Below are 23,530 nucleotides of genomic sequence, written 5' to 3' on the forward strand. Positions count from 1 at the left end.
CTCTCCAGAATAGACTACGTATTGGTACCCGCGGCTCAGGCTGCGTGGCTCTGAGAGGTCCGGCATTTGGCCAGGGGGGTTTCGGATCACTCGCCCGTTTGGACTAGCTTAGACCTTGGCAGACGGGACGTGGCTAGGATTGCTCCTATTAGTGCATGGCGGTTCCGGGACCCAGTGGCTAAGAAGGAGATTGTGCGGGTGGCTGACCGATATTTCCAGGAGAACGTGGACTCCAAGTGTTCCCTATGGGAGGCGTACAAAACTGTCCTTAGAGGGGAATTGCTTTCATATATCTCCGGGAAAAAGAAGGAAGGGCGGGCTGAGATTGACAGGGTGGATTCAGAGCTGCTTGCGCTGGAGCGGGAGATGTCGCTAGTTTCTACGCCGGAGGGGCTGCATCGATTGCGCCTCCGTAGGGATGAGTATCGGAGCCTGGCTCGAGATAAAGCGAGGTCACAGCTGGCAGAGACCCAGAGCAGGGTGTATGAACACGGGGATAAGGCCGGAAAGTTGATTGCCTGGCTGGAGAAAGGGGATTGGGCGTCGCGGTTGGTTCCGGTACTGCAGCCCGCTGGCGCGATTCGGATTATGGATCCACAGGAGATTGTAGATGCGTTCGCTGGTTACTATAGGGAGGTGTATACGGCCGAATGTCATTACTAGGAGTCTGAGAACGCGGACATGATCCGAGACATTCCGATGCCTGCTCTTTCGGACGAGGATAGGGAATTCCTTGACTCCCCGCTTACGAATGACGAAGTGGCGCAGGCGATTAGAGGGGTTCGTTCGGGTAAGGCTTCGGGCCCTAATGGGTTTCCCGTTGAATTGTACAAAGTGAACGTGAACAAGTTGGCTCCATTTGTAAGGGATATGTTTGTGGAGAGCAGGGAGAGGGGTCGGCTTCCTTATGATCAGCGTGTAGCGAATATTATTGTCCTGCATAAAGAAGGTAAGCCGAAGACGGAGTGCTCTTCATACCGGCCGATCTACTTGCTGAACGCTGAGCCCAAAATCTTGGCTAAATTATTGTCGGCCAGACTTGTGAAGGTCAGTACGATGCTGATTCACCCGGACCAGTCAGGTTTTATGCCCCGCCGGAATACTGCTTTTAACCTACGTAGGTTGCACGGGGTTTTGGGAGGGGCATCGCATATACATGAACCGGCGGCTCTCTTGTCCCTGGATGCTACCATGGCATTTGACAGATTGGAGTGGCCCTTTCTTTTTGCCGTTCTGGGCAAGATGGGCTTTGGCCTGGAATTTGTCTCTTGGGTCCGCTTTTGATATTCCGCTCTCCTGGCCCGAGTGGTTGTCAATAACCATAGATCTGCTGACTTCGAGCTGGGGAGAGGCACCAGGCAGGGATGTCCTCTCTCCCCGCTGTTGTTCGCTTTGGCGCTCAAGCCACTGGCAGCTTGGGTCCATTGGAACAGGTCGATTAAGGGACTTAAGTGGACGCCGGAGTGGGAAGACAAGATTTCGCTCTATGCTGATGATATTCTGTTGTATTTGACTTCCCCACGCACTTCGCTTGTAGTCTTTTTGAATGTCCTGAAGGTGTTTGGTCAATACTCCGGCTTCACCATTAATTAGGCGAAGTCGGTCCTTTTTGTTTTAAGTGGGGATCACCCTGAGGTTCCTGCAGGCTGCCTGGTCAGACTGGAAACGGTCGGATTTAAATATCTTGCCGTTTTTATATCCTTGGATCCGCAGAGTCGATACTCCAATAATTTGTTGCCGCCACTGGTCCGGCTTCTACGTGATGTGCCCCGCTGGAAATCGCTTCCCCTCTCCCTCCTCGGTCGTGCTGTCCTGTTCAAGGTGATGGCTCTCCCTCGTTTTCTATATGCACTTCAAAACACTCTGGACCCGGTTCCCCCGTCTTATTTCTGGGAGGTTGAATCTCTCCAGAGACAGCTTCTTTGGGAGGGTAGGCCTAGAATTGCATTTACGAAATTGACGTTGCCATGCTATGACGGGGGGGATTGGTTTGCCTAACATCCGTAAGTATTATTGGGCGTCGCAATTGACGGCGGTCAACCAGGCGATCTATAGCTCGCCGCTTGATCCCGGTTACGCAATGGACCGCGGCCAGGTTCCCGGTGGGGAGTTTACGAGGGCACTGTATGCTAGGCGTGGGCGTTTTCCTCTGGTGGGGCCAACTGCAGTTGCCGTTCAGGTCTGGCATGAAGCCAATCGCTCCCTTAAGTGGGAGGGAAGGGTCACTCTGGCTACACCTCTTTGGAACTCTGAACGATTGGGAGGCTTGTGGAAGTCTAAGGGCTTTGATAAATGGGACCTCATCGGGATTTCCAGAGTGGGCGATCTCTGGGGTAAAGATGGAGTCCTCCTGTTCGAGACGTTGCAGGAACGGTATCAACTGCACGGGAATGAGAGGTTTCACTACCTCCAGATCAGACATGTGCTACTGGCCAGTATCCCCCGGGAGGCGGAGGTCCTGGAGGCCTCCCCATTGGAAGATCGAGTGTTGGACGGTCATCTCCCAACCAAAATGATCTCCTTGATATATAGAAAATTGGTTAATCACACGGGTGACCCCCTGCTGGGTCTTGGAGATCAGTGGACCGCCGATGGCCTGGTACTAGATGATGAAGATTGGAGAGAGTCTGTGGCCTCCCCGAGGGTTGTTGCGATTCAAATGAGACTCCGCTTGGTTCAATTAAAGATCCTCCATCGCTGTTATGTTACTGGTCCGCGTATGGTGTGAATGGGTTTGGCAATGAGTGATGTATGTAAGAGAGGTTGTGGCGAGACCGGAACGTTTTTCCATATCTTATGGGACTGTGCTCACATTCGGGGGTACTGGTCAAGTATCCACGCCAAGGTGCCGTAGGTGTGGGGAGTGAGCTTTGATTGGAGGCCCGGAGGTGTCTCCTGAATGTTTGGGAGCTAACTGACCTCCCATCCCACGGGAAAGTGTGGGCCACGTTGGCTTGTGGTGTTGCCAAAAGTAATATTGCTCAGCTGTGGGGGGCGAATCAGCCACCTACAGTTCGGAAATGGATGGAATATCTGGACTGGCGTATGTTTAGAGAGCGGGCGGTGTATGTGGCCAGAGGGAGACCCAGGAAATGGGGCAACATTTGGGGACCATGGAATCGGTACAGGGGTGAGATCTGTAATCCTCTGGCCACTCTGGAGGGTCCAACACTGTCGGAGATTCCCTGAACCCGTATTTTGATATTTTGTCATATTTCTTTGACTAGGAGGCCGCCAGTAGTTGTAATGTGAATTGAGATGCAACCCAGTGTATTTATTGTATGTCTTATGATTTCTTTTGTGTGCATTAATAAAAAAGAGTTTTAAAAAAAAAATTAAAAAATACGCCGCTAAGAAGAAAAAAACCTGAATGCAGAATGGAGTAGCCAGGACAAAGCTCAGCACAGAATAACAAACCCCTCCCCCCGACCCCACCAACAGCCAGGATGACCAGCCAAAGTCCAAGGGGAAGAGGAAATGCAGATTCAATCAGGAGGAGAATAAGATCCGGATTGTGGAGGTGTCGGAGCATTAACACCGCTCTTCGTCAGCCGCAAGGTGTGATTGGGGACCAAAAATGCTAAATAGCAGTCCATAGTAAACAAGGTGAACGCCATTGCAGAAGTCAAGAGGACAATGATGGACTGCAAAAATGTTGGCATGATGCAAAGCACAAGACTAAGAAGAAACTGGCTAGCAATCGACAGGCAGCACTGCAGACCGGAGATTGGGGTCTTGCTCCCCGGAGGAACTCGATCTCTCAGAGGAGCAGGTGTTCACAGTCACGTGTAAGGAGTCAGTGGTTGAGTGGAGGGACAAGACAGTGCTGACTATGACAAACTACACCAACAACCTGACATTAACCTGTATTTACCAACAAGGGACTTGGGTGGAAGTTTGTCATGCCGTCCAGTCCAGGCACCCATGCCTCCGCACTCTCCCACACTGTGTGCAGGCCAAACGGTAGCCACCTGGGTACTCTAGGGCTTATTTACAAGCCCTTGGCACCACCAGTTGGTCACTTTTTCTCATATTGAAAGTGAGATACCAGTGGTGCAAGGAGCTTATAAATAAGGCCCCAAGTTTTACCTGGCCTTAGTTGTTGGCACTGCCACAGCCTTGTAAATATGGGGCAACTTAAAAAAAGCAATGGGTGTTATGGTGGAACACTCACTGCAACACCTATTGCACTGCCCTTCCATGCTAAGTGAAGTGTGGAAAGGGGCCTTCTTTACAAGGCGGTGTTAACCAACGGTAAATGGCTTCACGCTGCATTGCAAATAAGGAAAAGGGGATTTCGCACCAGAACGTCGCTAAAAGTGATGTTCTCGAAGTGATATCACCTTGAAATTATTCCTCTGGGTTTGGGGATTAATGCAACTCATACATATGTAGAGCATAGGATATTTGTAAAGTCAAAAGTTGCAGGGTGCAATTGCAAACAGATTGGGTTGTGTCAACATGCATCCTTTCACAAATGCATGGAAGGGCCATATACACTGCAGTAGGTGTCATCCCTTTGCACACCCTTGTGTTGCTGTAATAAGGTCAGTGTGCAAAAATGCAGCCATCCATGAACCCTGGCTCAAAGTTGTCTGTGTTGCTGATTGCCTGTCTTCATCATTGCCCGTGCAGGGGAAAACACAAGGGGAGGGCGTGCTCGTTCTGAGTATGGGGGTGTCCTGTGTATGTGGAAATAAGCAGTGGTGCACAGATGAAGTGCCTGCAGTGCCATGTCTTGTCAAAATCTTGTCAAAAGGACCCTGCATAGGTACATCCCACCATCCCCTGACATGTAGCATTTATGGACAGTGTAAACTGCCATTCACAGCTTAGTGTACCAGGTATACCATGTCTCACAGGAAAATGGAAAGTGTCATGCACTTTGGGTGTGAAATGCTTAAAAACATTTCATCATTTAGCAGAGAGCATCAATAGTATTTGCCCTTTCCATTGCAGAGGATGAAACCTTATCTCCTGGTCAGCACCCTGGCCTAGACATCACTGATTTTTACTTTTTTACTTCTTTCCGCAAAGGCCGAATAGGTAGTATAATAAAGTTGCCCACCCCATCTACGCTGCAGCGCCATCCCTTCAGCCCTAGTCAGATGAGTCTCCTGCAGGAATACTATCTGCGCGCCCCTGCGTACCAAGTAGGAGTGGACCTTGTGTCGTCGCTGCAGCGAGTGTAAACCCCGCACATTCCAAGTCATACATGTAACATCAGGTAATGGCCCCATAGTCAAAATGTAAAAGCACAATGAATCGCTGTTCACTCCAAGACACGCCGGTGAGTACCATCCCCAAACTAATTCTCCCCACATCCCCAACTCCCCCTGTACCCCCCAAGCACATCCCTCCCTCCCCAGAACAGGCACTAACATAGTGAATCCCATCCAAACTGATCCCAACAAATGCCCCCACAAAATGTCAAGGCGTACTAACTGTGGACCATCCGGCGGGGGTGGGTTAGAGCCTAACAAACAACCATAGTCAACCTAGACCTCCAGCTCCAACCCCTCGGCAGCAACCAAGCCCCCAGCGGTGAAAGCGGCAGTGCTCCCCTATCAATGATTAACAGATCCACTGGTAGCCAGGCTTACCCCTACAGCCCCCCCAGAGCCCCGGGCATCCCAGGCCCCAGCCGTCCGCCCCCCAACAATTCAGGAAGTACAAATCAATAGCTACCACCATAGAAGTCCCAGAGTCTCAGAATCTACCCCATCTTCATGGAGCGTCCACCATGTCATCTGCCGTACCCGGTGTCACCTTAGGAAGGGTCTGGCTGCCAGACTCTGACAGCTCCGTTTCAGTCCCATCAGCCTCCTCTCCAGACCCTGCAGCCGGCCCTGGGGAGGACGCCTCCGCTCCAGCAATTACCGCCACCGCCTGTAGCGCTGCCAATCGCTCCACTTCTGTCTGGGACAGTGAAGGGCCCCAGGCACCGAGCTTCGTCTCCGGTTACGGCGGGATCTGCGAAGTCGTTGCTCCAGCGCCGGTTGCCGCGATGGTACCCCAGCCTCACCCTTGCCAGCCTTATACTCCTCCAGCCAGGACCAGGCTGCCTTAGGATTATTGCAAAAGTGTGTTTTGCCATCTAGGGCTATCCACAGCCGAGCCGGAACCATCAGAGAATATTGCAAGCCTTCGTCACATAGTGCCCTCTTGACCACCAATAGGAGGCCCTAGCTCCTTGCACCTCAAGCGTGTAATCCGGAAACAGCGTGACGTTGCTATTTTCCACAGTGTAGGGGCCAGATGTCCTGGCCTTTTGCAGGAGCAGATCTCTGTCTCTGTAATGAAGAAGCCGTGCCACCACCGGTTGAGGCGGGTGTCCCGGATCCGCAGGCGCACCGGCACCCTATGGGCCCTTTCCAGTGTGTAGAACTGCGATAGGCCTTCTGGCGCGACCACCTTCCGGAACCAGCGCTCTAGGTAGGCCACCATATCGTCCCCTCAATCCGTTCCGGCAAGCCCACTACTCGGACATTATTCCTCCTATTGTGGCCTTCTGCATCGTCCGCACTCTTCTCCAAGGTCTGCAACCGGGCCATAAAATCCACCATCTGAGCATCCAACTTGTGCTGTGCTGGCCCCACGTCCTTCAATGTAAGTTCCGTTTGTCGCACCCTGTCTGATAATTTAGCATGATCAGCCCTCAAGAGCCCCAGGCCCGGCGCCACCTGCGCGATATCTTGTTGAAGGGCCGTTCTAGTGTCCGTTATAGCCTGTAGAATCTGGTCCACCTGGTGTTGTGGGAGCGATCCAGGAGGGACAGTGTCCGGGTCCCGCGGTCCCCGCACCACATCCGGCTCCGTGCCGTCAAAGGAGGTCCCTCCTGCTTTCCTCGGGGTTTCCCCATGTTCAAAGGTTGCCGGCCCAGGTCAGTCCAGGAGGCGAGCACCCTCCTCAGGCCCCGGAATAGTCTATTGCGCACACCCCTATGGGGGGTAAGGGACTGCCAAGCACCGCAAATATGCACCTGGTCCCCGCAGCAGTAATTCCCAAATTCAGGTAGGGTCAGGCCCGGCAGGGCCACTACAGCGAGTCGAAACCACCCTGGGAAGCCCAAGAGTTATAGGGTCCCCAAACGGACCAGCTATTAACAATCTTAGCTGTTCCTGCACTGCGCCACTCAGCCGCGCACATAGTGCCTCCTGCTAAAGCCATTTGTTGCGATCCATTTGTGAAGCAACAAGTCCTTCGAGGTAGGGAAGGGGTACTCGCCCCCCAGGGCAGGGCCCTCTGCAAGGGTTCTGCCCATGTTGCAGCAGGTCGAGCGCCAGGTGCCCACAGCAGTCAAGTCCCACTAGTAGCCCCAGCGTCTCAACTTCGCCGCCGCCACCAACTCACCCCCATAGTCATTTTATGCCACCATCGGGGAGAGGGGGGGAGAAAAAAAGGGGGGTCCCCCGCTGGGACGATCACGACCCCCTTCCACTCCTCAGTCGCAGCCCACTGCAGGGAGACCAGCCAAAGTCTAAACAACGTGCCTTATAGGGCGGGGATCCGCTCCGTGCCAAGCCCCGCAGTGCCGCCGTCCCAACACGGCAGCAGGGCAGTCCCTCCGCTGCTTGCGCCCCAATGAGCTCCAGTGCCTACTTGGTCCCAGGTGAGTCTCCCATAGCCCAGTCGGGCCGCGCCGCCATCTGCAGCATCCAGTGGGCCGCCGTCAAGGGTGGAACAGAAAGAAACCCAATGGAGGAGGGGGGAGAAGGTGCTCATGACCCTCCGCGCCACTCCCGAACCCGCCCCACTCAGCCTTCGCCCGATGTCCGGCCGCCACCCGACGTCCCCACATCCAGCAGGGAGAGAAACTCCGGTCCAGCACCAGGTTCAGCCTAAAGGCACTGCCGACCGGCCGCAGGTCGACCCCGCCTCCAGGATCCGGCCAAAGTGAGGTGGCAACGGGCTGCCAACGCGCCGCCGCCGATATCGTCCGGGCTGCCGGGGGGGAAGGGGGGTCCGCTCCAAGGCTGTCCCGGCCTCCGTAGCAGACGGGTCTCACTTCCGGACTCCCAGGTACATGAGGCAGAGATCCGTGAAGCTCCAACGCTCCGTCCGCTCTGTGGTCGCTGCCATTTTGTCCTGCAATCCCGTCTCGAGCCGTGGGCCGCAGCAGGGCTCCCAGCGCGTCCATGGGGGCGCCCAGCCTCCACAAACCGCCGGGGCAAGCACCTTCGCCATTCCCCTACACCGGGGGCTAATTTGGGGGCCTAAGCGGTCCCCTGGTCACGATAATCGGAGGGGTTAGCGCGGAGCTGCAGGCTCACGCTTCCTCCGCCATCGGCTCCCAAGCCCGCCCCCCTAGCCTAGACATCACTGATGATGCTGATGATGATGAAAATCTTTCAACCATTGACCACAACACCCTCCAAGAGCTCCTGGACTCCATAGAAACGCAAACTGCGGACTTGGGGAGGGTCAGCAGCATCATGGCATCTCCACATACCCTGCCAAACAAACAACAGGCATTACCTACCACCACAGCCACAACCCTGGACTCAGAGGAACCACTGATCACCTTCCACGGACTGTGGTAGGAGTCCAGCGGGAGTTGGCAGATCAGGCGTGGGCAGGGCTGAAGACACTGGCAGCCACAGTAGAGGGTGTCCGTGGCTGCCTCATTCCCAATAGGGACAACTCGGTTGCCATCAGAGGCACCTACTCTATGCTCTGTGGCCTTCAGCAGTCCCTGACTGACATCGCTGGTGTCACAAAGCAGAGGCATCAACAACTGCCCTGCCAAAGAGGCACCAGTGATGTGGCCAAACAGCTGGGGGCAATCCGAAATATCTTGGAGACCATGGAGTCTCCCACACGTCTGCGTAGCGCTGCGATGTTGCTGCTGTGTTGGAGAACCAGCAAATCATCCTTTGTGCAGTGATGCCTCACATTGTGGCACAGATGAATGCTGCTGCAGGCATAGCATCCTCATCTTCCGCTCCTGATGTGTCTGTGCCTCCCTCATCTGCCACAAATACAAACAATACCTCAAAGGAGACATCACACACACCAGAGGATGAAGATGGTACAGCTTTCAAAAGGAAAAGTCTGCGGTAGCAATCATCTGTGTCAAATGTCCAGTTTCTGTTTAGCCCTGTGCCCTCCAACATGTTTCGGAACATCTGCCGTCACGGTCTTCAACATGACTTTGCCCTGTTCACTTTGAACATTTGTGGACTGACAATGTGGCCTTTCCTCCCCAATGACACTGCGGTCATTCTCCTGACTGATACTTTCCAATTCATTTACATTTCATTATATGTCTCATGACATGTTCCCCAAGGTGCACAGACATAATATCGACTCCAAAATATCGTTTGGACAGAATATCGAGTTTGAAATATCGTTTGGACAAAATATCGACAGGACAGAATATAGACAGCCAAAATATTGTTTTTAAGGTAAGTGAAGTAATATCGACTGTAAATAATATAGAAAGTGAAAATATCCAAGTATATAATCTAGATAGTAAAAGATATCGTTTTTTAAATAATATTTAATTATTTATAGTGTTTTTTATGTTATAATATGTGTGAAAAGTGTCATTTTATGTTATAATTATTTTTAATTAATGATTTTTTTTTATTATTGTGTAATTTTATTCTGTAGCGGGTTGTGGGTTTATAGGGGAATAGGGTGGGAAGTAATTTAATTATAATTAATTAAATATGTAAATGTATTAATTGGTAGTAATATTTAATTAATTGGTAATTAAATAATATTTGTTGATTATTTAAAATTTAATTGGTAATTAATTTAATTTAATTGATCAATTGCTAATTGTGTAAATTTAAATAATTTATTTCCTGTAGCGGGTTGTGGGTTTATAGGGGAATAGGGTGGGAAGTAATTTAATTATAATTAATTAAATATGTAAATTTAATAATTGGTAGTAATATTTAATGAATTGTTAATTAAAAAATATTTGTTAATTAATTAAAATGTAATTGGTAATTAATTTAATGTAATTGATTAATTGCTAATTATGTTAAATTAAAGGGGTATTTTTAGGGTTCAGGGTCAGTTTTTGGTTTTTGGGTAAAGGGGTATTTTTAGGGTTCAGGGTCAGTTTTTAGTTTTTGGGTAAAGGGGTATTTTTAGGGTTCAGGGTCAGTTTTTAGTTTTTGGGTAAAGGGGTATTTTTAGGGTTCAGGGTCAGTTTTTAGTTTTTGGGTAAAGGGGTATTTTTAGGGTTCAGGGTCAGTTTTTAGTTTTTGGGTAAAGGGGTATTTTAGGGTTCAGAGTCAGTTTTTAGTTTTTGGGTAAAGGGGTATTTTTAGGGTTCAGGGTCAGTTTTGGGTTTTTGGGGTACAGGGGTACAGTGTAAAAATAAAGTAAAATTAAATTTACATTAAATTAATTTAATGAAATTAAATTAAATTATATTAAATTAATTTTAAATAATTTAAATTAAAAAAATTATTATATACTTACCAATACTTACGTTGTAATGGTAGTGCGTTGTAAAAGTTGCGTTGTAACGTCATATACCCACTGTTGCACTCTTTGGAGTGGGAATAGTAATTTTAACCCCTACGCTATCCAACGCTTTCCCTACTGTTGCACCCACTGGAGTGGGAATAGTAATTTTTACTCTTTTGTATTTGTACGTTAATAATATTGGCTATTATTTAATTAAATTTTGTTACTATATATATATATATATATGTTTTAAGAAATATGATAAAAAAAATATTATTTTTTTACTTTCATTAATTATTTAATTATTAAAAGTTATTTTAAGTATTGTTAAGTATATTTTAGTAATTAATTTTTTATATTAATGTAATTAAACATTGTTTTTATTAAAGTCGATATTTTTTACAACTATATTTTTGTAAACGATATTTTTAACTCAATATTTTTGTACTTACCTGTTTGTAGATAGAAACTCGATATTTTGTCTCTCGATATTTTGTCAACGATATTTTTGTTGGTCGATATTCTGTCCCTCGATATTATTTCAGTGATCCGTTCCCCACAAGTACTCTCTGAACATCCACTGGTTACATACATCCTTTGGGGTTGTTGTCTAATGAACTGTCCCTGTGTGACCAATTATGATTTGCACATGCATCTTTAATTGCCAGCTGTGTATTGTCTGTCACCATGAAACAGTACAAGTGTCAACAATGGCAAATCTGGAGGAGGAGCTACGCTACGAATCAAGATGGCCGCGTAAGCTCCCGGCTCCGCTGACCTCCGCCAGCAGCTCGATTATCCTGTCTTCAATCCTGACCTTACACCTGATTTCCTTGTTTATGAAGGTCTACTGCTTCTAAAGGTGCAATCCCAAGATTTCTACCTCATCGGCTGACGGAGATACGCCGTGTTTCCGTTCTCGGCCTAACAACGTGTGGAAGCCGGGGCCTCGATTTCTAGACTATCCGGGTCTGAGTTGAACAACATCGGCCGTGAGACCTGGACTGAGCCCGGTCTCCCGAAGAGTGCCTGAATTGTTGACTTTTTGTGACGATCCTTTGAACTATCTACACCGAGGACACACCAGCGTGCCACGCCGGCTGCTGTGGTGGGGGTCTGGTGCCCGGAGACCTTGCTGCCCTCCCGGGGTCGACGGGCTGGGGCCCTCTCTGACGGCAAAGGTGTGTTCTGTAAGACGAGGAGCGCCCATTACTTGATCTGAGATTTGTGTGGCTGCGACTCCGGAGCAGCCGGCCTCCGGGGTTCAAGTCCGGCTCTGTCGCCTATTGAGAGGGGATGGAGCGGATGGAAGGCGCGCAATCGCTGCAGGCCGTTGTGGCCGCCATTGGGGCGCTCCATTCGCACACAGTCGCTGTGTTCCAGACACTAATGGTGAAAGTGGACGGTATCCTGGAACCTGAGGACGACACCTCGATTGGTTTTCAGCTAGAGATGGTACCAGCGGTGCATTGCACATCAGAGGTCGAGGTCCCCGTGCATAACCCGGAGTTCATGAACCTTGACGGTCCCCTATTGCCGACAAGCCAGCCCGTGCTTCTCGCTAGCGTCTCTTGCCTGATCCTGCTGCCGCCTAACGCATCTATAGACGGTCTTCCATGTGGCTACGAGTTCCTTGGTGATGGTTTGGGATACTCGCTGTTTTTGGACACCTTTCCTCGTTCGAGCCGTGAACTTTTATCCTGTATTCGATCCTCCTGTGCTGACAAGAACTTTTGTGGACGATTTGCCTTTTCCTTCAAAATGGCGGCTCGAGTGGCAAAGACTCCTATGACGGACCGTACTGGCCAGGGCTGAACTTTATCGCTGGGTTCCGATAAAATAGCTTTTAGCGATGCCGGGGTTGTGCCTATATTGTGACGAGAATTGGGTGGTTGTTGTTTATCCTCCCCTGACTGGTTTGTATAATTGCTAAATATTGATTTTACCATGTCTCGGGGTGGTCGCTGTTGGCGCGGGGTACGGGAGACCGGGAGTGTGTTTGCTTTCTCCTCCTCCGCTTTCTCTTTTCCCTTCCTTTAGGGTAGTTCTTGGGCGACAGGCACGCTGCTAGTGGGGTTAGGCCATAGCCATTGCAGGGGTGCAGGGTGGGGGGTTAGGGGTGTTTTTTTTTATTTTGCCTTCTTTTGTTCTATGGCCCCTTTTGTCTTTTCTTTTTCCTTCTATGAGAGATGGGCTGTTTATTTTTCACGAATCCTTTATTGTCCGGGTGTCTTCGCTGGCTTAATTATCCTGTAACATTGTGGACGAGGTCACGCGGGTGGGATTGCTTTGATTGCTTAATAGATTGCTTATTTCCGATTTCCGTTATGTGTACCCGTGATGGGCCTTTTACTTCTTACAGTGATTATTGTTTGTGTATGTCCCCCGCCTGGCCCTGTTCTGTATTTTACTGTGAAACACCTGATGTCTGTATTGCCTGCTCTTGTCTTACTGTTAAAATAAAAATATATATAAAAAAAACAATGGCAAATCTGTGTAGCCACCAATTCAAATGCTGAGTAAAGTTGAAACTTTTGTGTTTGAGGACTCAGGGACCGTGATAGGCAGTGAGATGTCAAAATATATGTGAAGCATGGCCCCACTTTCAGCCATCGTCAGAAGCCAGTGACCCAATTTTATCTCCTATGCCAATGACACACAGCTGTTTTGTCCCCACCAATGAACACACAGTGGCCAAGTGCAACTTCCACAACAGGATGGAGGCAGTTACCACCTGGATGAAGGAAAGCTGACTTAAGCTTTACTCAGACAAGATTGTAGTCCTCATTCTGGCCTCCACCCACTCCTGGGATGACTCCTAGTGATCTGCAGTGCTCAGAAATACCCCTCACTTGGACCTCACGAAACCTCAGAAACATCCTGGACTACTTGCTCTCAATGGACTGCCACATCAACGGTGTTTCATCCTTCTGCTTCCACACTCTCCGCCTGCTTCACTTCTCCTATCTCACTGCAAAGACCTGGAACTCGCTACCTCTGCACATCAGGCAATCACCATCGGTGCCGCAATTCAGGAAAGACTTCAAAACCTGGCTCTTCCACTGAACCGCAGATCGCACTATACAAGAATCCTGATTGATTGGTCGATTCATTTTATGTGGCACACACTGGCTTAATTAGTGTCAAAATGTGCAACTTGTAAAATATATGTTGTACTTTTGCCTTTTTATGTGTGAAATTATTTATGGGGGCATAGCTACAATGTATGCACAGTAGAAGTCAACATAAGACCTATTTGACATTGTTTTCCTACATGATTGAGTACCTTGTGGTCTGCCGTGTGTTTGAAATGTCCTTAGCAACAAGCAGGCCATTCCTATAGGTCCCATCCTGGAAACGCTGATTGATGACAGATTGACGAAAGATGTTGGAGCCGTGCACTCCCCGGTTACTTTTCTAGTACATTAATGAATATGGCCAGATGGTCCACGATTGCCTGCATGTTCATTAAATAGTGTGCTTCCTGTTGCGGTATATGTGTGATGTTTTTACAGGTGGCACAAGTTGCACATGTGTGCAGTCTATAATCCCCAATGCATGCGGGAACCCTAGCAATGGCAAACAAGCCTTGATTGTTGTCCTGTTGTTGCTGCACAGTGTTGGGGAAGTAGAGGTACTGTGGCGTGAGGCTAATGCCAGCATCCAGGACGATGGGGAGGAACCTGGAAAAGGATGCCTGGGATACTCCTGCTACTCTGCCGGTGGTGTGTTGAAAAGTTCCTGATGCCAGCATGTGCATGACAGCAAGTAGCTTGGCCTGTGGAGGGATAATGGAGCAGCGCTGGGATGTGGTCTGCAGCCTTGGTGCAATCTGGTTCAGGAGGCAGACAACGGACCCCCTCTTGAGCCTGTAATGGGTAATGACCTCCTCTTGCCTGACGTCAATGAGGGTAGTCCTCTGATGGTATATCCGCTCCCTTCTCTGGCGTTGCCTCTGTGGTGGTGCCGGTGGTGGTTGTGGTGTCCTTGGTGCTCCTAGCAGCAGTAGCAGGAGATCCATGGTGTAGTTGAGCTTGCCTAAGGTGATTTGGGTCTGTTCAATGTTTAAACAAGTGTGTTAAGACCAGGCAATTCCTAGTGATCCAAAACTGCCGCTAATGAGACTTAGCAGCAGTTTTTGAAACTTAGCGTCATCGCTGAAATTTCTTGTACATATGGCAGAGTGGGTTTAGTGGGTGTTTTACCATGGGATCGCCTACATTCCATATCATTTTCAGTAAGTCACCGTAGCTGACACGGCATTGTTGAAAATAGGTGCAACCTGTGGAAAAATGTCGCTAAAGGGGTTTTGTAACACTTTGTAAATAAAATGATAAAAAAAGCCGCGGTAGCCTCAAAAACATGGTGCCATGGAGGCGTTAAACCCTTGTACATATGCCCCTTGTCATTACTTCATACATGAAAAAGATCACTTGTGCAGCACTACCCTCAGAAGAAAAGATGTGGAATATACAGGACCACTACAGGACCACTAGAATTTCTGGGCGGAAGTAAAGACATGGCTCGCACCAAGGAATCTATAAACTGAGGAACATTTGAGGTCAGATCAGAAAATCTGCACAAGGGTTCTCCTAAAAGTTACAGAACTACCACGACTTAAACATGACCACAGCTGGCTTGACCATACAGGACAAGGAACAACAGTCATGCTGTATCCTGACTGCCTTTAACCAGGACAAACTGGAACGTGCTTATAACCCAGGTTCTGGAGCAATAGAACAATCATACTAGGCAGCTTGCAATAGAGAACCTAAAAGAAGCATGTATTCTTTCAGGCACTCGCCATCAACACGCTTAGACCACACCTCTTAACATGTGAGGAGATGCACACATTGTCTGGCACATAACAGCTTCAACTTGGATAACTTTAACAGAGTCCACTCTTGTAGGGCCGACTCCCATCCCTCCCTAAGCATCATGAATTATTCAGTGCAACAGTCCCTTGCACTGTAGCAAAACCACCCAGACAGATCTCTGTCCTCTGAATCTTCTATAGGATTTATAGAATTACTGACTTAAATTGTGGAATCCAACATTGGACGCAGGATTAAAGACTAGGGGGCATGTTATCAAGGACACGTTGAAATTCTCGCCAGGTTAGCGGCAGAAAACTGCTGGTAAAGCGGCGATAATGGGCTTGATAATATGCCCTGGAGAATTACAATAGAAGCCCAGGTTCACACCAGAACACGCACTTCTATTGGAATTCTCTACGGCGTATTATCAAGCCCATTATCGCCGCTTTAGCAGCAGTTTTCTGCCGCTAAACTGGTGATAATTTTAACACCCGTTCTTGATAATATGCCCCAAGGTAGTAAGTAGAAAAACTCCACAGGGACCAGCAGAGATGTACAGCTGCCAATTAGTGTGAACTATACACAGTATCTCTCCCATCTCTCTCCTAAGTGATAGGACACGGTAAGAGCTACACTCGGATCACTCATGCGTGACACCAAATGGCTTCTCCCCACACCAGCCTGATGGCAAGCATGATACCCTTCCAACCAAGCACTCTCCCACTGTGCAGCATGTTACCTGGTCGATAATGCACTCCAGTGCCTAGAAATGGGGCATGAAGCGCTACAATAACACGAAGAAAGCAACAAGCACACAACTGAATTATAATGTTTTGATGCATAATCTAAATCACCATAGAGCACCCTACACCATCATGCAGCAATCCCAACCCTGCTCCCTTCACACTCCACAACAGTTCAGAGAACATTGGTAGTCTAGATGGAACAGCAGCTTTTTCTGCAACCACTTTCTAGGAGTTTGAGGACTCTGGAGGCAATGGTAATTTTAGCTGAACCAAGGTATGTACCAGCAAAGCAGGTGTATGCATATTAGTGATGAACCACTGGCTAGCAAAATCCAGTTTGGCTTTCAGAATTACAAGCGTGTGCAAACAGTGTCCATTAAAATTAACTCCCATTCATTTTCCTTGCGGTTTTCCTGAAGTCCTGACTGATTTTCAATATTCGGTTGGTCAACACGCCTAGGGGCATATTACCAACAACTAGTGATATTTATCGCTAAATGCGCTTAGCGACTTTTTTTATTGCTGTCTATCGCTGGATGTTTTAGCAGAGAAAACATGCTATTAGCAATGTTTTTCTCCATAGCGCTAAAATATCCAGCGATAGCGGCGTAATGCGAGAATATCGCTGAGAATATAGCGATATTCTCGCATTAGTGACGAAATGCTCTTAGCCATGTTATCCACCTCCCATTTGATAACATGGCTAAGAACTGGTCAGAGCAGGCGATAGCGGGAATATTTCCATCGCTACGCCAGCCTTGTGAATAGGCGATAGCGACGTTATCGACTGCTCTCAGTCGCTAACGGGTTGGGTACGCCCACTTTGCATGTCATTAGCGATAGATATCGCTGACATGCAAATCGGGCCCCAAACCGCTCGCTATCGCCTTCAAGCTGTCGCTAACTGCTGTTAGCGACAGCTTGATAATAGGGCGATAAAATTTTCGCCGCTTAGCGGCCGAAAACGCCCACTAAACTGGCGAAAAGTGGCTATCACCCCCCTTGATAATATGCCCCTTAGTCCTAATGCGTCAGCGCTTGAGAACCCAGAGGACTTTACTGTAGAATGAAATTTGCTGTATTAGCAAAAATAGGCACTTTAAATCAACAAGAGATGGAGGTGGGAGTTCTTAGAAGAGGGAGTGTGAGCTGTCAATGTTGAAGTGTAGCAGATGCAGGGATGCACAAGATTTTTTTTCTCAGAATAATAAAATGTTCACCAGCTCCCTCGTCAAGTTTACGCAGAACTTTGTAAAATGCTGCTAATGGTGTTTTGAGGATGTAACATATAAAGATAGCTTGGTATTTTGTTTTTCTCTGGGCTGAAAGGTTATGTGAAAGAGACGGATGTGCTGCTCTAAGTAGCAGGACTAAATTGTGGCGAGTGAGGCTAAATGCCAGTTTACATGCAGCTGATATCCGCAATGCAGGTCCTCACTGGGGGATTCTGCTCGCCCTGTGCCAATCCTTGATACAACTAAGAAGCAATAAAAATAGCTTATGTAAGCTGCAAGAGCTCTATCAACACCAGACACCATGCCGCCAAAAGGAAGACATGTTTCTGCTCTCGTACAGAAGCCTAACTCTAGCAATAGGCATGCAGTGATCACAAATGGATGCAGTGATTGCAGATGCATGCTGCCATTGCAGATGCATGCAGTCATTGCAGATGCATGCAGCGGTTACAGATGGATGCAGTGATTGCAGATGCATGCTGCCATTGCAGATGCATGCAGTCATTGCAGATGCATGCAGCGGTTACAGATGGATGCAGTGATTGCAGATGCATGCAGTGATTACAGATGTATGCAGCGGTCTCAGATGCATACGATTGCAGATGCATGCTGCCATTGCAGATGCATGCTGCGATTGCAAATGCATGCAGCCATTGCAGATGCATGCAGTGATTGGAGATGCATGCAGTGATTACTGATGGATGCAGAGGTTGCAGATGCATGCAGCAATGGCAGATGCATGCAGTGATTATAGATGCATGCAGCGGTTACAGATGCATGCAGAGATTACAGATGCATGCAGTGATTACAGAGGCATGCAGCGTTGCAGGTGCATGGGGCAATTGCAGGTGCATGCAGTGATAGCAGATGCATGCAGCCATTTCAGATGCATGCAGCAATTGCAGATACATGCAGCCTTTGCAGATGCATGCAGAAATTTCAGGTGCATGCAGCCATTGCAGATGCATGCAGCCATTGAGGGTGTGATTACTGATGCATGCAGCGATTGCAGATGCATGCAGCGATTACAGATGTATGCAGCCATTGCAGATGCATGCAGCGATAGCAGATGCATACGATTGCAGATGCATGCTGCCATTGCAGATGCATGCTGCCATTGCAGATGCATGCTGCCATTGCAGATGCATGCAGCGATAGCAGATGCATGCAGCGATTGCAAATGCATGCAGCCATTGCAGATGCATGCAGTGATTACTGATGCATGCAGCAATCGCAGATGCATGCAGGGATTACTGATGCATGCAGCAATCGCAGATGCATGCAGGGATTACTGATGCATGCAGCAATCGCAGATGCATGCAGTGAATACTGATGCATGCACCCGTTGCAGATGCATGCAAAGATTGCAGATGCATGCACCCATTGCAGATGCATGCAGTCATGGCAGATGCATGCAGGGATTACTGATGCATGCAGCAATCGCAGATGCATGCAGTGAATACTGATGCATGCAGCCATTGCCGATCCATGCAGCCGATGCATGCTGTGATTGCAGATGCATGCAGCAATTGCACATGCAAGCAGCCACTGCAGATGCATGCAGCGATTGCAGATGCATACAGCGTTTGCAGACGCATGCAATGACTGGGGATGCATGCAGCTTTAATTCTGTTTATTCATTTTTGCTTTTAGGAAGCTATGAGCTATCTGCAATTAGACTGCTACAAAACCTTTGTGAAAGGGTAAAAGAGAGGCAGAAGCAAAGTGACATTAGAGGAGACAAAGTGGGTATACCTAAATTAACTAAGTTATTAAATAAGTTATTATCTCTTTCACCTCTGTCAGTCTCAAATGATCTCATGTAAAACCTCAATTCCATCCTCCCCTCTCATCAGTATCTCTGCGTGCCTTCATTTGGGCTTCTATGTCCACTCCTTCATCAATTGATTTCTTATTTCGCCTTTCACCTCAGCCTCTCCTCCCTTTCTTTTAATCTTTGCCTCTTTTTCATCCCAATCATCTTTGTGTTTCTCCTTTCTCCCATTTCCCTTGTGCCTTTCCCCAATAACCTTGCTGGTTCTCCTCTCTTTAATAGCCTTTCTCCTGTGTGCCTTTCTTTCATTCTTTAGGTGCACCTCTCTCCTTGGTAACCTTTCTTCCCTATGCCTCTGTTCCCCACTCTTTCTTCTGTGCATCCTCTCCTTAATGTTTGTACCTTTCTATCCTCCCCTTCCAAATCTGTGCCTTCCCCCTTTTCATCTTTGTGCCTCTTCATTCTTTCATCTCTTTCTCCTCAGCTCTGTATCTTATATGTACATCCCCTCCCTGTTTCCCTTTCTGTGCATCTCCTACCCACCCCTTCCATTTGTGTTCCTCTGCCTTTAAAACTTGTGCCTCTCTTACTTTGTTTTGCTTTCCATGCATCAATTTGCCTCATTCTCTGGCATTTACACTGAGCTCCCTACCCCCCCACCTGCTCTTGCCCAGTGACACTAGCTGCTCCAAGGCTGGATGTCCCATTCCAACTCTCTACCAACATCCCCCCATTATAGAGGCTTAAGGACTGTCAGGTGGTCTTACTTGGGATCTCCGCCTTGGTCAGTGACACAGCTTTCAGAAGGAAGATAGGGATCCAGCACAAGGCATCTGTGAAGACGATGAAGAAGAAGCGCTTGGCAATGGCTACTTCCCTGGACAGAACATTGCGCTCAGCTGTCTTCGTCCCCGTTCGGTGGATGGAGTAAAACATGCTGGTGTAGGAGAAGACAATGGTGATGAAGGCGATCAAGTTTAAACCTGCAGAAGACATGAAGCAACAAGTAAGAAAAGTCAGGAGATGGCATAAGGGCATCCACAAGAACCCTTCCTCACCTGCAAACCTGTCCATATCCAGGCCCGAGATATGCTAATATCAAATACACAAAAGATGGTGGGAGGAATGCTTGCAATAAGTCGAACCACTGGCAATCGCTGAAGGTGGCATTTTAACCTTTCATTCATTTGCTCCCCATGCCACCTCAGTTTGGACCCAGCCATATGCAAATCAGTCTTGACCCCGCTCCAATGGCCATAGTCCAGGCTGAAATGGAATTGAATTGAAACAGCATTTATAGAGCGCATGGTTTCCCGAGGGCATCCCAGCGCTACCACAGTGCGATCAAAGGCTGCCAGCTGTACTGAGGGAAAGAGAAAAGTTTTAAGTTGTTTCCGGAAGATCAAATAGTTTGGTTCAAGGTGGATCTGAAGGGGAAGGCAGTTCCACAGCTTGGCAGCATTATATGAAAAGAGGTTCCCCTCCACTCCTTGATCTCTTTATTTTTGGACCAAGACCTGGTCTCTGAGGCATCTATTCTTAGATTAATACCTACAAAACGTGTGCATGTTACTGTAGTTTTCTACATTACATTTACTCCTCTTTTTTCTTGCTTGTGAGGTAGTTGCAAAAAGTTTTTCTGCCTCTCATTAAAAACACTTTTTTCAAAAGACAGTCTACAAGAACAGGTAGTAACTGAAGTCTTGTTCCCCAAATTCCTAGTACATTCAGTACCCAAATGTTTTCCTGAACAAGCAGGAAGCCATACCGTGAATCTTCTCTCTCTTAAACCTCTGTCTAGTCTGATTCTCTATCTACACCTCTCACCCTCTCTGCCTCCATCCATTTTTAACTGTCTATAATCGGGGCCATCTTAAGGATTTTTGGGGTCCGGGCAATGTAATATATACTTCCTGATAAAGTTTAACCTGTAATTTTGTTTTGTTTGGCATCACGCGGGCTTCAATTAGCACTATATGGGTAAAAAAAATAAATTTGGTTCTATATAGGGACTCCCAAAATACGCCTTTCCTGAGGCACCCCAAATCTTTAAGAAGACACTGGTCCCAATCATGAGTGTTCAGCCCAACTGAGTCCAAATCTAAGGCTACATTTGGAACATCGGAGTTACAAGCCCCCCCACCCCCCTGGGACACGCTTTACCTAGGAATATGCTGGCCGAGTAGTCCCTGGCTCCCGGCGTCTCCTCATCGTCTGACTGGAGAGGGAAGCACACGCCGTTCCTGCCGTAGAAGTTACCAAACGAGGCCTCGTTCCAGAAGGGGATGACGGTGATGAGCAGGCCCAGCAGCCAGATGGCCGCCAGGGTGGCGATCGTCTGCTTCCGGCCAGCCCGGAAGTGGCTGAAAGGGAAGACGATGCAGAGGTACTTCTCCAGCGTCATGTAGGTCAGCAGCATGACGGACACCTCGGAGGACAGCATGGCCAGCGACCCGACCAGCTTGCATTCGCTGCTCTCCTTCCAGGCCTGCGCGTGCCTGTTGTACTCCCCCTGGAACTTGAGGTCGAAGGCGCCAATGCAGAGGAGGTAGATGCCCATGAGGCAGTCTGCACCTACGCAGAGAGAGAAGAGGGCCATTAGGATGGTCTGGTTACTGCCCTGCACCCACAGCACAACTTACTATACCAGGCCTCAACCACGTCCTGTGGCAGCATGGTTTAAGATACCATACCATGACTGATCGTATCACTCAATGCCTCATCACGATATAACTCACCGCACCATGGAACAGCATGACATGACATACCATACCATGATGTGGTGCCACACCGTGATATAACACACCACCTCATGTGTTGACGTAAGACACCATACCCTGGGTGGCCATACCATGACTTATTATACCACCCAATGCCACACCCTTATATGATACACCAAATCATATATTAATGTCTGAACACCCAACACTATGCCTACATATATTACTGTAACACACCACACCATGTCTTACTTACTGCTTTAGGTAACACAACATACAATGGAATCCCCAACAAACAATGGTAGCTAGGCAACTCTATGCCGCAGCACCTGCAATTTCCACATGGTATGTACACTTGCTGTCCATCTCTATAGGTCAGCTACCAGAGGATGTATGACATTACAATGCATGCTTTTACCACGCATGCCTTTACATCGCAGTTTTTACAACGCATGCTGTTACAACGCATAGCGTTAAGGGGTGCTGGATAGTGAATAGTTTAATTTACTATTCCAACTCCAGTCCCCGTGGATAGTAGGGACGGTGTTGGATAGTAAATTAAATCCATTCCCTATCCTAGAGCGCCCCCCAGCGCAATGCGTTATAATGACATGCGTTGTAATAGTTGCGTCGTAAAGGCACTGCGTGGTAAACGTAGCGCTGAAAAGGATGTTTCCCGCTACCAGATGGCCCAAAATTGAAAACATCTTTTATATTAGAGAGGCGACATACTTGAATGAAAAATGAAAAAAGATCTCTTTAGTAAATCAATCATATACAAAATGATAATCAGAAGGTTTTCTTTATCCTTTAGGATCTTTATTCTTCTTCAAGTATGAACAAGAGCGCAGCCAATGCGTTTCACCCATTCACTGGCTTCATCAGGGCATGGTTTGTTGCGAAAGAAATCCAAACAAGACAAATGTAGTGGGTTCTGGCAAAAACAGCAACCATCCAACAGGAACACTTATGTGGAGTATAAACCTCGAGTTGTCCAAATCCATGTGTTCCTGATGTATATGAGAGCGATGCTGTAATGCTTAAGTGCTGCAATTCAAAAGAAGTTCAGTAGTCCAAGCTGTATGACTACTGAACATCTTTTGAATTGATGTGCTTAAGCATTATGAGCGTCACTCTCATATACATCATAAACACATGAATTTGTACTACTCGAGGTTGTGCTATGGGTTATCATTCCAGATGCTAAACGGCCATTCCCTAAGGTGACCAGGTTTTTGCCGACAATCTATGGGTGTCCTTGGGCTTCGCAGCTACCAGGTCTCTTTCAGGATATGGCCAAGACAGCACAGGCATCTATTTGTATATTACTAGACTGGACTGACTATATAAGGAGCATTTTATGAAATTAGATTTTATTTTTTTGTTGTAACTTTTTTATTATAATAAAACATCAAAAAACAAACAAGGCAATATAACAAATAGTACAACCATTAGGCGTGTGCTCAAGGAGGACGGGAGATACACGATAGCATAAGACAAAATATATCGATTACAGGTAAGGGGGCCGGAGGTGAGAACTGCATATCAATAATAAGGTACACCACATCATAGCAGGAATGCCGGGTCACGGCGATTGGGGAAGACTAGAGATCTCAGTAAGTGGGGGCGTACATATATCTCCCCGGTACGAGTTCCATTGGTTCCAAATTTTCCCCCATTTTCTGGGTCTACCTCTCGCCACATACACCGTTTTCTCTCTAAACATGCACCAGTCCATATTCTCTTTCCAGGCAGTCACTGTGGGGGGCCTCTGGGACCCCCATAATTGTGCAATATCTCGTTTGGCTAT

The 23,530-nt window shown here is 47.9% G+C and overlaps 1 protein-coding gene across 1 annotated transcript in view; it reads right to left on the reverse strand.

Annotated features, from left to right (window-relative positions):
• The window catches only part of LOC144752040 (relaxin receptor 1-like), a 998,955-nt gene that overhangs the window by 14,222 nt on the left and 961,203 nt on the right, over positions 1–23,530 (reverse strand). The window contains exons 15-16 of the mRNA XM_078639991.1: positions 21,164–21,574; positions 19,768–19,983 (exon numbers count right to left, since the gene is read on the reverse strand). Of these exons, the coding sequence (XP_078496117.1) occupies positions 19,768–19,983; positions 21,164–21,574 (627 nt within the window). The remainder of the gene's footprint in view (positions 1–19,767; positions 19,984–21,163; positions 21,575–23,530) is intronic.

This window comes from Lissotriton helveticus, chromosome 4_2 (assembly GCF_964261635.1).
Source record: "Lissotriton helveticus chromosome 4_2, aLisHel1.1, whole genome shotgun sequence".
Lineage (NCBI taxonomy): Eukaryota > Metazoa > Chordata > Amphibia > Caudata > Salamandridae > Lissotriton > Lissotriton helveticus.